This window comes from Mus pahari, chromosome 12, assembly GCF_900095145.1.
Source record: "Mus pahari chromosome 12, PAHARI_EIJ_v1.1, whole genome shotgun sequence".
NCBI classification, from domain to species: Eukaryota; Metazoa; Chordata; class Mammalia; order Rodentia; family Muridae; genus Mus; species Mus pahari.
Window position 1 is genome coordinate 8,044,172 of NC_034601.1, and position 15,825 is coordinate 8,059,996.

At 45.0% G+C, this 15,825-nt stretch overlaps 1 protein-coding gene across 2 annotated transcripts in view; it reads left to right on the forward strand.

Moving 5' to 3' along the window:
* The window catches only part of Shisa9 (shisa family member 9), a 288,337-nt gene that overhangs the window by 7,713 nt on the left and 264,799 nt on the right, over positions 1-15,825 (forward strand). For both annotated transcript variants that reach the window (XM_021209826.2, XM_021209827.2), the window contains exon 3: positions 6,135-6,262. In XM_021209826.2, the coding sequence (XP_021065485.1) occupies positions 6,135-6,262 (128 nt within the window). The remainder of the gene's footprint in view (positions 1-6,134; positions 6,263-15,825) is intronic.

Genomic DNA, 15,825 nt, shown 5'->3' on the forward strand with positions numbered 1-15,825 from the left:
AGTTTAATGGGCTTTGATACTTTTTTACACTGGTGTAAATCACCACTATAGAAAATTTGATTGTGACCATTGTCTTTGTGTCCTGAACAATGAACACAATGAAGTTTCTTGTGCAAGAGATGATGCTCAGGAAGCCCACTGATGTGTTTAAAACTCAGGATATGAAGTTGTAATGTGGTTTGATTGGTAGAGTATTTACCTATCATGAAGCCTGGAGTTTGAGTCCCATCACTGCCCAGAACCAATATGATGGTATACACTTACACTCTGGGCTCTGGGGTTGGGTGGGGTGTCAGGAGGATTAATAGTTCCTCAGCTACATAGAGAATTTGAGGGCAGCCTCTAATACATGAGACACAGTCTCAAAGCAAAACGTAAAACCAAACCAAACAAGTGAAGAACAACGCATGTCCAGACAAAGTTAAACCCCTGGGAGCCTCCAGGGTAGGTCCTGGGACTTGGTTCTCCCTTTGGAAATATTGGAATCTTTTTTTAAATCTTTTTTTTTTTTTTTTTTTTGAGACAGGGTTTCTCTGTATAGCCCTGGCTGTCCTGGAACTCACTCTGTAGACCAGGCTGGCCTCGAACTCAGAAATCCGCCTGCCTCTGCCTCCCAAGTGCTGGGATTAAAGGCGTGCGCCACCATGCCCGGCTGAAATATTGGAATCTTATATTTGCTTTCTGTATCTAAGAGAAAAGGGATACAACGTTTCTATTTTTGTCCACCAGACAGGCCATGCTCATGCTCTGTCTGTTTGGATGAGCGGTCTTCCTTTAGATCTGAAGTGGCTGGTCCTCACCCTTCAGGTTTCCCATATAGCGTTGTCTTCTCCAGGAAGCCTCCCTCTGACCTCTCATGCTTAGGACCCCCACTCCTCCACTCTCCTCAGCTTAGTGGCCAGTGTTAACTTCTTCCCTTTGTAGTATGGTCTCCAAAGTAAGTTGATTGGTTATTAACTTAGATCAAGTTATCAGTTGATTGGTTTATTGTCTGGCTCTTTCCATTGTCATTCACAGCAAGGACAAACATCCCATAGCTGTGATTTGAATGCCTAATAAAGACAATTCTATTTCTGTTGTTCTGTTTTACATGGGATAACCTACTCCATCTGTCCATCCACTCATCCATCCTCCATCTGTCCATCCACTCATCCACTCATCCATCCATCCATCCATCTTACATCTTACATCTATCTGATGGTTATCTTAGATATTCAATACATATTGAATATCGACTTTATGGCCAACACTGATCTATAACTATGAGAGAGTGGTAGCAGATACAGGTGCATTCTTTCCTTCACACACTGGAGAGATAGGGACCACACAATGAAATGTACGAGAAAATTGATACCAAGTTGAAGCTTGTGAAATTGCCAATATGGAATCATTTTTCAACCTCAGAGATAATATACCAACACAATTGTTCTAAACAGGGCTAAGAGAGTGTGGGGGAGGGTGGGAAGGAAAAGGAATCTAGGTGTAGCTGCTCCTGTGAGGGGCTCAAAGGAAGCCCCGTGCTTCAGGAAACAGAATTAAAATGTCAAAAGCTTTATTATATGGAATTATCAAGTCTAAATTTTGCCAAGCTCATGTCTCAGATCAAGCCTGAATGTTGATAGAGAGGACTCCTCAGAACTAGAAAGGGCAGATACTTGGGTCTCACAGCCTCCTGGCAGGAAAATTCTGTTAGATGAGGAAGGATCAATCTTTTGCTTTATTCAGACCCAAACAGACACCATCAGGACAATTTGTTAAACTCTCAAGTGTTGATGAATGGGATACCCTTCCCTCTGAGTCATTACAGGGTTTGACACATCCCTACCTAAAAGTGTATTTAGTATGCACCACAAAATATGCTCATTTGGCAACAAGTGTATGCCAGGACCTCCGAACAGGTACGAGATGTGCTGTCAGTGTGAGCGCTGTGCTGTGGAGAAGGTGAGAAAATAAACCTTATTTTGAAGTCTGCAGTTAGTTGTGATGTCTTCCTGCCCCCACTAACTACAATCCCAAAGCATTGTATATACACTAAGGATGATGTTCCTCATGCATAAATAAATCCACACTTTGAATGTTCTTCTTGAGAGTTTTGATTATTATTATTTTTTTTGATGACTTTGTTTGGAGCTGAATGTTTTAACTTTGTAAGAAGGTAATGGAGAGTGGAGTTCTCTCCTCCTCCTCCTCCTCTTCTTCCTTTTCCTCCTCCCATTCTTCTCTATTTCTCTATTCTCCTCCTCCATCCCATCTCCATCTTCTCCATCTCCTCCATCTTCTCCATTTCCATCTTTGTCTCATCTCTGTCTTCCATCTTCCCCATCTGCTCCATCTCATCTTTTCCATCTCCTCTGTCTCCATCTCTTCCATCTCCATCTCCTCTATCTCATCTTCTCCATCTTCCCCATCTCCCCCCTCTCCTCTCTCTCTACCTCACTCTTCCCTGTTCTCTCTTACCCTTTCCCTTGTTCTTTTCTCATTGTGGACTCACTATGTAGCCTAGGCTGGCCTTGAACTGTTCATGTAGACCAGGGTAGCCTCAAACTTGCCACAACTCGATGACAGGTGTGCATCACCACACTTAGCCTGCCTGCCATGTTGTTGCTTGCGTTTGCAGATCTGCCTTCAGCCTGTGGGTTTATAGAGGATAGCTCTTCATTTATCCACATGCCTGCTTTGTGATAATCAGCTGACATAAAGTTTATAATTTAATGTGTGCCTTCCCTGTAGGACACGTATGACTGAAGTAAGGGTCCTGGTGAAGATGTCTCTGGGACCTCCCTTGATCCTTGGTTCCCGACTCCTGCCGTCTGCTGTGTGGATCCAGTGCAGACAGTCGCATCAACACAGAGAATTGAATTGATTTCTCATTTTAATGACCAAAGGCCATTAAAGCCAGGCTTAAGGTTGACAGGGAAAGCCCCACTATTTTGGGAGTGAAGCCATGGGGAATCTGATGGAAGTTATGGCTTCTTTGCTCAAGGGGGGGGGGGGGAAAGCACAAACAAATTTTCCATTCAATTCCAGAAGAATTCAGCGATCCTTTGAAGCCCAGGATGAAGAACCCGTTTAGGAGTGAAAAAGGCAAGTTAGGGTTTGCAAGGTCCTGTCTGTCTCAGAACTTCCTTCCCTGAAGCCTTCCTGAGTTTCAGACCATGCCTGTTGCACAGAGGTAGGGAAGGGCATGAACTTTGATTTCAGGCATTCAGGAGTGGGACTCCAGTCACTCCATTGGCCAGTAGCAGAACTCATGTGGGCAACTCTGTGAAATGGGTTACAACTGTCTACCTTGCCTTGTTCCCCCTCTGTTTGGCCTGTTCCACCTTTATGAGCTTGTTTGCCTGTTCCTCAAATATCCGATGTCTCTCCTACCTCCGGGCCCTTGTGCTTTTCTGTATGGTCTGCTTGACCCGTTCTTTCTGTCACCTTCACCTGTGTGAGCTAGCTTTCTGTTACTGCAGCAACCATCTGAATGGATCACCTTACAGAGAAAAGGTTCATTTGGGCCTATAGCCTAGGAGGTTTCAGCTCACCATCTGTTGACCTTGGTGGTAAGGTGGTATGTAGAGCACAGCTGTTCTCTTCGTGGCCAGAAAGGTAAACAGTGAGTACAGGAAGTGGCCAGGTCCCACATCCACTGCCTCCCATGACTGAAGGCCTCTACTTCTCCTCTCCTCTTAAAGTCCCTACTGTTATTCTCAGCATCGTGATGAAAACTGACCCTTTGACATGGATCTTGGAGGGACAGTCCCGATCCAAGCTGCAGCATCTCATGACCAGACTGTCGCTGCTCACTCAAGTCTCACCTCTTCCTAAGATGTTGTCTTGGTCTCTCTCTTCCCATCTCTCTAACTTACTTCTTAGTCACTAAGTTTAATAAAGCACTAACTGCCCCATCCCCTCCCCCCAGTCCTTCTCTGTCTTTTAGTGGTCAGCTCTCATTCTCTCTCCCACATAGCCTCTGCCAACCATGATTGTACTCTTTATGGATTTGTCTACTCTAGACCCTTGTAAATGAAACCACACACAACTCAGACATTTTGTGTGTGTGCTTTCTTTCACTGACCATAGGGTTTTCAAGTTTTATTCACATCTGGACTGGTGTCTGGGCTCTATCCTTCCTCTTCAGAGTTGAGTAATGTTCCATCTTGTACACTGCATCCTGCTCTTTGGCTGGTGTACATTTGAACTGTGTCTCCTTTTGGACTGTTGTTATGGCATCTGGTTCTGTTGGCTGCACCATTCCTTGTTGTTTATTTCAGCTCTTGCTTATTTTTATTTAACATATCTATTTTTATTCTCTCCCGTAGAATGTAAGCTCCAGGAAGGCCACGACCTCTCTCAGCTTGTGCAGTGCTGTTTTCCCAGGGCCTCATGCCATGCACCGCATATTGTAGACAATAAACATCTGGTGAATGAACAAATGTGTGCGGGCTGTTGTTATTCTCCTGCCTCTAATGGATTCCATCTTGTCCTCTGGCCCCTGAAGGCCTCTGGCTTCACTGTCCTGGGTTTCTCTCCCTTCAGACTTCTCCATGGCTGCACTTCTTACCATAACCTATCACCACAGCCATGGTCCTCACGCATGGTCCCTGCTGTTCTAGCACAGACTCAAGACTTAACCTGAGCATGCAGTTGGCATGTGGGGAAAGCGTTCAGAAACATCTCCCACATGGCCAGCTCTAGGGTCTAACTCTCTGGGTTCAGAAGAATCTAGTAAGTTTCAACATGTTGCTGGATCCCTTAGCTATGAGCGTCACTGCTACTGATGACTTCAGCTGAGAGGCTCTGCTGGGCTCTTGGTGGTCTGGGTGGACCCTGCCAAAACAGTCCCTGCCCTTCCTCTGTCTCCTTTGACTTGGATCCTGAGAGTCCACTTGGCTAGGAAAGTCAGGGTCTATCCCCTAAAACATGGAGATAGGGCTTGCAGATGTGCCTCTTCCAAGAGGAGATCAGTATGAAGATGTCCATCAACCTGTTGGTCCCTGGGATTGCTCATTATTACAGAGATGAGCCTGCTGGTTTTCATAGAACATCTCCATGCTTGGAGTTGGCACCCGCAGTGGCTGGTTGGTCCTTCCGTCTTGCTAGGCTTGCAGATGGAGATAACCATCCCTGCAGGTAAGTACATATGGGACTGAAGAGGCCAGAGAACTCTGCTGTGCTTTCGAGACATGAAATCAACTGTTAGCGTTCCACCTAGCTTCTCGTGTGCACGAACAAAGGGGGAAAACAAAAAGAGGTTCCAGACGACCAAACATGTGGAGAGACTCACATATGTATAACACTCTGGGACTACATATGCTTAAAGGTGTTTGCATGTTTCTAAATGTACAAATTATGGGGGCTAAATAAAGAGGGAGATGTGTTAGGAGATCTGACCTTAGGGTGTGACATCTGTCTGACTCTGCTCTGCTCTAAGTGTAAGCATAGCTTACATCTCATCATGAGGTTAAGGTCATTGATACCACTTGAACTGTGTTCCCATCCAGAGAGTGAAAGAAAGAAAGAAAGAAAGAAAGAAAGAAAGAAAGAAAGAAAGAAAGAAAGAAAGAAAGAAAGAAAGAAAGAAAGAAAAGAAAGAAAAAACATTGGCTGGAGTCTTTGTGCTGTACCCTGGCTGGATGCAACCTAACTCGCCTCTCTGAGCCTTTGTCCATTTTTCTGTAGAGAAGCAATATTCCTTGTAAGCCCACAAGAAGGTGTATATTCTTTTGCTTAGGTAAGGAATGACATTGCAGTTAGCTTAGTGATTAGCTTGTGGTAAGGACTGAGTATATGTTACTAATACTGGGCCATTGCTAAGTGAGAAGTGTGGGCATCTGTGTAGGCAGAGAGGACTCAGCCTCTGGGGTGGAGCCGTAGTGCATGGACTCCTCATGTGACCCCACTGAAGAACCACTGGGTAGATGAGCTTGCCAGTGAGCAGTATGTAGCCTGTAGCATGACTATGTAGGCTCTGCTCACAGTCACTCACTTTACTGCTTCTGTGTTTTCCTCTGTTCTCTCTCTAACTGGAATGACAGCTCCCTGGAAGGAATGGCTTTCTTGTTTGTCCGGTCTGGGCAGTGATGGGCGCTTGGTTCACACTGCTGTATTGTGAGTGAGCAGAGTTCTGTTCTTTGTTTCTCCAGAGCCCTTGCGGATGTCATGAGGCCACAGGGCCACTGCAACACTGACCACATGGAGAGAGACCTTAACATCGTGGTCCACGTGCAGCATTATGAGAACATGGACTCAAGAACCCCCATAAATAATCTCCGTAAGTACGGGTCACTGGCCACGCCCAGTCCCACGGTAATATGGGAGCGGTAACTTGGAGGGATTTCCTGGGGCGATTCAAGGATGAGTTAGATTTCTCTGTTCCATGTGATGCTGAGTTTGGCACCATAAGAATTGACGTGATTCTGTTGTCTGTTGAATAGTGATCCATTTGGTTGGTTATTTTGTTAATTACTAGATGACTTGATTGGTTCATCATTGTTGATCTATAAACTTGGTTCTCATGTTGGGTACTTAACTAATGCATTATTTCGTTTGTTTGATTCATTGTTGATCTGTTAATAATTTATCTCATTGGTTCATGTTGATTGGGTTTGCTATTGGTTATTCTTGACTGGGTCATTGGTTAACCAATTGTTTTATTTACCTTCTGAGATTGACTAGTTGTTATTTTTAGGTTTCACACTGCTTTCAGTGAACATATAATTTTATCTTTTAGAACATAAAATGAGCTTCATAAAATAGGCCTATAACCCCCCCCACACACACACACTGTGTGTGTGTGTGTGTGTGTGTGTGCACATGTGTAGTGGGGGATGAGTATGCATGCATCTACGTTTGCTTCTCTTGCTCTGTCAGGAAAAGGGGGACAGGCTTCCTTTACTACTGTGTTTCAGTAGCTGTTTTTCCTGAGGCAGAGCATCCTGGGGATCCTGGTTTATTTCCACAGGTTTCCTTTCCTTACAAAGGTCTGTGTAGACGACACACAGTGGAGTTAGAAGCTGGGGAACAATGAGGTTGGTTGGATTTGATATGTGCACATTGCTACAGTGGTCATTCCCAGCAGTCATGCTTTCAGGTCAAAGCAATGTGAAGAATCATGCTTGCAAGCAGCAGAGGCAGGCAGTTGGAAGGGTGCATCAAACCATAGTGGAGGTTCCCAAAGACAGCAAAAGCATTGGTGCCATGCACTTTCCTGGGATGGGCATCCTTTGCTGAAACTCCCCCCACAAGCTGCAAGGCTTGGTCATTTGCTGAGACATAGTTGCAGACTGTTGGGTTGCAAATTTTCTAATCAATGGGTAGGAAAGAAGTCTGTGTAGGGTATGGGGCTTTGGCATAGATGTCATATATTCTCTGATTCTACATGGTGATAATTTTCCATGGTTTTGGAAATTCTTGCAATGGTTGGCAATGACATTATTTGACATTGACACAGGTAGGAAAATGAACTACCTAATAGGATGCTTCAGGTTTCATTACATTAAACAATTACATCTTATTTATCTGTGGACTGGATCATAATATGGTATTAGAAATCAATGCACTGTGGTGTAAGATACATGTGCTTTTTCTTTTGGGCTTTTTTTTTTTTTTATATCTAAACCCTACAGAGCCTGCAGATGTGATAAATGGTGGCAACCATGGCTGAACCTGGTTGTATCTGCTGCTGTTTCCAAGTCTGATGAATTTGGATGCCCAAACAAATGGGGGCCACTAACGTATGGAGTTTCTGGCTGTAGAGGGTGTTGGTTAACAGGCTTTGAGGTGAACACTCAGTCTGTGGGGTGATTCTGAAGCACTCTGAAGTTGTCCACTGAACACCAAGCTTACCCAGATTTCATCACTGCTCAGGTGAAAGGTCAGGGAGGGAAGGCCAGACAGTCCGGCTTTACTTTATAGGAGGGACCTCCATTTACAGTTGTGCTGAAGATGGATGACCAAGGACTGAGTATCTCAAGCTTCTCTGTGGCAGGCTACTTTGCTGTGTGTGTGTGAGTCTTCTTTGGGTCTATATTTGTGCCTTGGTGATTGATTTTTTTTTTTAATACTAAAGGTGGGTGGGATTTAGGCCCATACTTAAGTAAGATGGCTTTATATTACTGGCTCACATTCCTAGTTTTTTTCATTTTCATTTTTATTTTGGAAACAGGGTCTCATTTACTAAGACCCAGGCCATCCTTCAGCCCTTCTGCAGCCCAGGCTTACCTTGAACTCAGATCTTTCTGTAGCTGCAATCACAGGTCTCTCAAGACCATGCTTTATGTCTTTGATACCAAGGAAAGGAAACACTACAGGAGGATGCTCCTGGTAAACCCCAGAGACAATTCCATGAGTGCTTTCATGTAATCCTGCCAGGCTGGCCCAGTCCTTTACCCTCACGTATTCTTGAGAACATCTAACTAAGAACAATAAGGAGCAAGTAGCCTTGTAAGCTGAATTTACATTAGAAAGATAAATTGTATGCAAAAATCAATATGTGAGTAGTGGTTAACAGTAAGAATGAACGTCTTTGTAATGAATGATTTATCTTCTTATTGATTCATAGGAACTTTTTATATATTGTAGTCCCCTAAAATGTGTATGTTCAGAAAATGGAATGATCTTGGTAGTTCACTGAGAGGCTAGTACTACATGATTAATACTAATTACTTACTAGGGTCATAGCAAGCTGAATGGCCACCCAAACCCATTTGGCTGATGGAGAAAACACAGTGAGGGATCTGATCTGATCAGTGAAAGTTTAGACCCGCCCTCCAGAGAATTAGAATATGATTCTACCTGAATATGAAACCACTCCCAGGGCATTGTGGGAGGTACAATGACTGTAACTGAAAAATGAAAAGACAGATCCATGTATTTATGATACATCAAGAAGATGGATTGTTCTATTTTTAGATTATTCTTTACTTAATATTCAAGTGGTTGGATTTAATAGTCGCACGTCCTTTTCATCTCTGCTCAACTACCTGTTCAACGATGCTTTCAGAGAGAACTATTTTTTAATTCTCTCTTCCTCCTCCCTGTCCCCTTCCTCCTTCCCCTCCTCTTCTTCCTGCCTTCCTTCCCACCCTTCTGGGAAAGAGAATCTTATTTTGTGTCTTAGGCTCACCCTGAATTTGCAATCCTCCCGCCTCAGCCTCCTTTGTGCTGGGAGTCCTGTGCCACTATGAGGAGCTCTCGTCTTTAAACACCCATGCTAGCTCACCCTTTGTGCTTGGGCCACACATTGCAGGAGCTGACATGCTGTGTAGACAATGAACAAGGTTTTGAAGTTGTTGATGGATAGGATGCAGATTTTGATGGAATGTTTAGAGTTTCTGCAAGCTCTAAAGCTACCAAGTGAGGGGATGTTGTGTTACATGTCCTCAGAAAGCACTCTGCCACCTCCAATGCAACCTCCTGTATTTCCAGAAACATCGCTTTAGAAGTTCAGTCTTTTTCAGGATGGGAGGCATGGGTGAAGGGTCCCAGGTGGAACCTAGCTGGATGTGTCTCAGCTTCGTTGTGTTAACAGTGATAATTTTGAAATAAAAATGTTTTTGGACACCTTTGTTTACAGAGGACTTACAAAGATTTGTGCATGAGGTTCTGCACACTCCTCGCCCACTTCTGCCAGCATCGTCCACCACTGAAGTTCGTTTCCTCAGTCGAATCTGCCTAGGCAAATTCCTCAACCCTACTCTGTAGACGCTGCTTGAAGGTTTCTGTTTCTTTGCAAATGTTCCCTTTGTGTCTCATGATCCACCCTGGTTGGCACCCTATCGTTAGTACAGCGTCCTTGAGTGGTTGGATTTTAGTCGTATGATATTGTAGCACGATGTCATGAAGACCGAGAGCAATATGAACTCACGTACAGAGTGCCTTCCAGCGCTTGCAATGTCCACATGAAAGCAGCTATCCAGTCCATGCTGGAGTGAAAGTAGTTATTTCCTGGAATGTGCCTGGGTATAGAGCTGTGTGACAGTGTAGTCTTAGGTTTTATGCACATGTTCAGCACGGCTTTGGCATTTGGTCCATGTACTTACTCTGTCTGTTTGTCTGTCTGTGTACAGATCTATTATATATGTATATGTGTATCCATCAGTCCATCCATTTATCTGTCTGTCTACCTACCTATCTACCTACCTATCATGTATGTATGTATGTATGTATCCATCCATCCAACTTTTTATCATCTATCTGTTACATGAGCTACACAAGCACATGAGGGCATGCTCACCCATGTATCTGCATATAGAGGCCAGAAGTCAACATTAGGTGCTTGCTTCTTCCTTCACTCCTTTGTTCCTTCTCTCGCTTCTTCCCTCCCTTTTTCCTTCTTTCTATTTCTTTTTCTTTCTTATTTTTTTTGAGACAGTCTCTTATTGAGCCTGGCCATTTCCATTGTGGCTAGGTTAGTTGGCTCGTGGTTCCCTGTGATGCTCCCCTTTCTACCCCCAGCTCTGCTGTTACAATGCTAACACGCCCAGTTTATACAGCTGTGCTGGGGATCTGAACTTGAACATCTGTGCCTGTGCAGAGAGCACTTTACCCACTGGGTCATCTTCCTAGTCCTATTACTACTACTACAAATCTACTACTACTACTACTTGTTTATCATCATCATCATCATCATCATCATCATCATCATCGAAGCATGTGAGATTTCACAATAATAAGGATAAATATTGACTTAATATTTTAAGACATGGAATATATAACAACGAAAAGGCCCTTGTGTTCCGGCCTCATCAAGCCTGCTTCCCAAATCAATCTCCCATGAACTGAGAAGCAGACACAGAACTCAGTGCGGCTTGTGTTCAGGCCCACTCATTTGTCCGTGTTCACCAAGGTTGGGATGGGACGTTCTACCTTGACTTTTGGAAAGTTTGGCATAGATGTACTTAGATACTTTGTAATGTGCAGGTGGCAGAGGGATTTCCTAGCGAGTACAGGTAGAAAAATCAATACAGGTACCAGTGTTTAAGAGTAAAGTGTATGTAGCTGTCTTAGTCAGGGTTTCTATTCCTGCACAAACATCATGACCAAGAAGCAAGTTGGGGAGGAAAGGGTTTATTCGGCTTACATTTCCACACTGCTGTTGATCACCAAAGGATGCAGGACTGGAACTCAAGCAGGTCAGAAAGCAGGAGCAGATGCAGAGGCCATGGAGGGATGTTCTTTACTGGCTTGCTTCCACTGGCTTGCTCAGCCTGCTCTCTTATAAAACCAAGACTACCAGCCCAGAGATGGCACCACCCACAAGGGACCTCCCCCCTTGATCACTAATTGAGAAAATGCCTTGCAGCTGGATCTCATGGAGGCATTTCCTCAACTGAAGCTCCTTTCTCTGTAGAAACTCCAGCTGTGTCAAGTTGACACAAAACTAACCAGTACAGTAGCATAGTGTAATGTTATGAGGGCCTTGGACAGATGGCAGTGTAAATCTCCCAACACACTGAGTCCCCTCAAAACCTATAGGTTTTCTTGTTATCGATAGGACAAGAAACTTGGCCTTAAAAACTTTAATGATGCAACATTTGCAATAATTATGGATGAGTAGAACTGGAATTTCCCCTAGAGCAGGGACTGAACCAATGTCCTCATGCCATGCACAGAGCGACATCCTTAGATCCCTTCATCTTTCATTTTGAGACATGTGTGCGTGTCCTTTTGGAAGTGGACATTTTGAAGGACATGTTTAAGGAACTGGGAGCTGGTGGGTAAGTCAGTTGGATCTCAAGTTGGAGAACTCTGTAGTAGCCAGCATCCTTGGTCTGCATCACTGAGTCCTACCGCAAGTGAGCCAGTGGGGCCCTGCGGGCTGTGATTAACACTATTTGATCTCTCTTGTTCTGCAGGTGTTTGCAGAGCATGAGGGTGTCTCTCTGGGAATGGGCATTTTGAAGGATATGCTAAAGGAACCAAGCTGTTTTAAGCTATGCATCCAATCTGGTGTCTTGTAGTGAGGCTTGGCATTTATTGAGCATTTGAGTAGTACCAGCCACTGTATTAAGTGCTGTGAACACATTAGCTCTGTTCTCAAAACAGCCCATAGGTAGCCAAGCCCATTTCTGCCTCTAGCTCCTTGCCCCTGCTGTGCTCTATACTGAGCACACTGTTCCCAGGGTCTCTCCCTTGGCACACCTGAGTCTAACTGTGTCCTTGGCCAGACCTCTTGCTCATCTCTGGCTTCAAGTCATTTGCTGCTCCTGAGTCACCAGGACTTATTTTCTTTCATATATATATGATAATTTTATTATTTTAAATCATTTTTTAGCTTTTGAGAATTTTAAATTTAATTTTATTTTTAATTTATCTTTACACTTAACATTGCATTCCCTGCCCACCCCATCCATCCTCCATCTCCTCCCCATCCCACACCTCCTCCCCACCCCACCCTGTCTCCACATGGATGCCCCCACTCCACACCACACCTGACCTCTAAACTCCCTGGGGCCTCCAGTCTCTTGAGGGTTAGGTGCATCATCTCTGAATAAACACAGGCCCAGAAGTCCTTTACTGTATGTGTTGGGGACCTCATATCAGCTTGTGTATGCTGTCTTTTTTGTGGTCCAGTGTTTGAGAGATCTTGGGGGCCCAGATTACTTGAGACTGCTGGGCCTCCTACAGGATCAGCCTTCTCCTCAGCTCCTTTCAGCCTTCCTTAATTCAACAACAGGAGTCAGCTGCTTCTGTCTATTGGTTGGGTGCAAATATCTGCATCTGACTCTTTCAGCTGCTGGTTGGGTCTTTCAGAGGGCAGTCATGATAGGTTCCTTTTTGTGAGCACTCCATAGCCTCAGTATTAGTGTAAGGCCTTGGGACCTCCCCGTTAGCTGGATCCCACTTTGGACCTGTCACTGGACCTTCTTTTCCTCAGTCTCCTCTCCATTTCCATCCCTGTAATTCTTTCAGACAGGAACAATTATGGGTCAGAGATGTGACTGTGGGATGACAACCCCATCCCTCACTTGATGTCCTATCTTCCTGCTGGAGGTAGACTCTATAAGTTCCCTCTCCCAACTGTCGGGTGTTTTTAATCTAAGGTCCCTCTCTTTGAGTCCTGGGAGTCTCTCACCTTCCAGGTCTCTGGTGCATTCTGGGGAGAGGGGTGTCGTCCCCCCAACCTCCTATTTCCTGAGGTTGCCTGTTTACATTTTTTTTCTGCTGGTCCTCAGGGCTTCAGTCCTTTTCCTTCACCCAATACCAGATCAGGTTCCCCTCTCCCTGCCACTCCTCCAACCCACCAAGATTTTCTTTATACCATATTGTTCTGTCTGAAATTGTCTGAAGTTGTCTTGTTCTTGTTGTTGTTTTTTGTTTGTTTGTTTGTTTTTTCGAGACAGGGTTTCTCTGTGTAGCCCTAGGTGTCTTGGAACTCACTCTGTAGACCAGGCTGACCTCGAACTCAGGAATCCGCCTGCCTCTGCCTCCCAAGTGCAGGGATTAAAGATGTGCGCCACCACACCTGGCTTTAAAATTGTCTTGTTTTATCCACTCATCTTCCAGCAAAGCAAAAGCACAAAGCTATGGAGGAAAGACCTATGTGTGGTCACAGCCATCTCCCTGACACTGGGAACTACGTCTGCTCCTGGCAGCAACTCCATGAACGTCTGCCTATTCTATAGGAAAAGACTTATAGGTGGGTGTAATTCTTCTCAGTTTATGGCTTAGAAAAACCGAGATGGATGGAAGTTAAGGAATTCATCTAACATCTTTCCTGAATGAGATTTGCCTTAAAATACTCTAGAAAAATGGAAAGGTTTAGGAGATGAAACCAAATTGACAAAACACTGAGAGGCATTTTGTCTGGGAGGCCAGGTGCACAGAGTTTATCCATTTCTCACTGTGTTTGTGTGCCTTTGGAAGTGTATAAATGAGGAGTTAATGGTAAAGCATCTGTCTGTGGCATCACAGTGAATAAGCAGAGGACCCAGTTTCACACCTGGGGAGGTCACACTCTGTAAGTCAGGTTCATTATGTACATGCTGTCGACTGCCTCCTCATGAGATTCATATGTCAGGAGTGGGGTTGCTTTATTGACTTCTGCATATACGTGATCAACATACCTGACAGAAGTGATGTTAGAGAAGAAAAAAAAAATTCCTCATGGCTACAGTGAGTTTCAGTCCATTGCTGTAGGCAAAGCATGTGGAAAGGTTCAGTTTGTGGCAGCAGGAGCACACAACCACAGGGATATATACAACAGGGGCTGTTCACATCATGGACCAGGAAGCAGAGAGTGAGGTAGGAAACGGGCAGGGGCAGCCTTCCTAGCCTTCCTCTAGCTAGGCCTTACTTCCTAAGGTTCCACAACCTTCCTAAATAGAATGTTCAGACGAGAGGCCAAGGGGACAGTGTGATAACCCCAGAGAGTAGCACCAGCTCAGGGAAATGATAGTCGGATAGGTGAAGCCTCATTCTTGATGGGTTTTGGGGGGCTGGGACCATATGCACAAATATTGGTCTCTGGTTTCTGACTTTCCTCCGAACCAGCTGTCTAATTCTAGATCAGTTGGTTGGGCAAGGAAGATGGTATTCTTGGATCCTTTCAAGTATAGTGGTGGGACAGATTCTGTAAGTGATGGGTAGGTGTGAGAGCATGGGAGGTGGAGGGTGAGAAGTGATGTTCTTGTTCAGTTTGTCCCTGTATCCCTAATGCTCCGACAGTGTACCATGTTCATAGATACTTGCTGGACGAGTACATGAATGGGTGGGTGTCTAGCACAAGCTCAAGAACCACCCCAGTGGGATGGATGGTAAGCGGGGATTCATAGAGAGCCAGCTCTGTTGGAGCTTGGCGCATTCCGCCTCAGGTGAGGGTTTAGCTCTTATGATGTCACGTGTACCAACTTGTTCCTGAAATTGAAAAGTTTTCCCTACCATGGGAAGGCACGCTGCTTGCCGCATCCAACTCTAGTGGCTTGGGGCATCATTGGGTAATGGAAGGGATCTGTGCTGGATTAGCAAAAACGCTCAGAGGCTTAGTGCAGTAGCCTGTGGTGACTCCAGGTGGCTTAAGCTTGAGAAATCTGCTGTCTGGGTAAACTGCCACAGAGGAGTCTCTGACACGGGGAGACTTCTTATCAAACATGACTGATGAGTGAATGTGAGGGTGTGTAGGAAGCGGGTGGGGGAGGTCTGGACTCCAGAGGTGGACAGCTGGGACTTTGTTCCATCACGTAGCAGCTGTGCAAGTTTAGAAAGGTTAATAGAATGCTCGGACTCTTTTCTACACTACACAAGGAGTATATTACATGAACACAGAAGAGGGGTGTAGAACCATGCCTGCCTATGTGATAGAAACATGACTTGTTGGTACTGCTGCTTGTGGGATGAATGACCGTTCAACAATGAGAGCAACAGCATGGACAGAGATGCATTCACTGGTTGTGCAACTGTTCTCAATGTCTTCTCTCTCTCTCTCTCTCTCTCTCTCTCTCTCTCTCTCTCTCTCTCTCTCTCTCTGTGTGTATGTGTGTGTGTGTGTGTGTGTGAGAGAGAGAGAGAGAGAGAGAGAGACGTGAGGGGAGGTTCATGTACGCTGCATATGCTGTCAACAAAGAAACAGGACCTGTATTGACTAGCTTAATGCCAGCTTGACATGCTAGGGTCATCAAAGGAGGGAGCCTCACCTGAGAAGATGCCTTCATAAGATCAGGCTATGGGTCAGTCTGTAGAGCAGTTTTTAAATTGTGGGTGGTGCTACCCCTGGACTGGTAGTTGTAGGTTCAATAAGAAATCAAGCTGAGCAAGCCATGTGGAGCAAGCCAGTAAGCAGCACCCCCCATGGTCCCTGCATCAGCTCCTGCCTCCAGGTTCCTGCCCTGCTTGAGT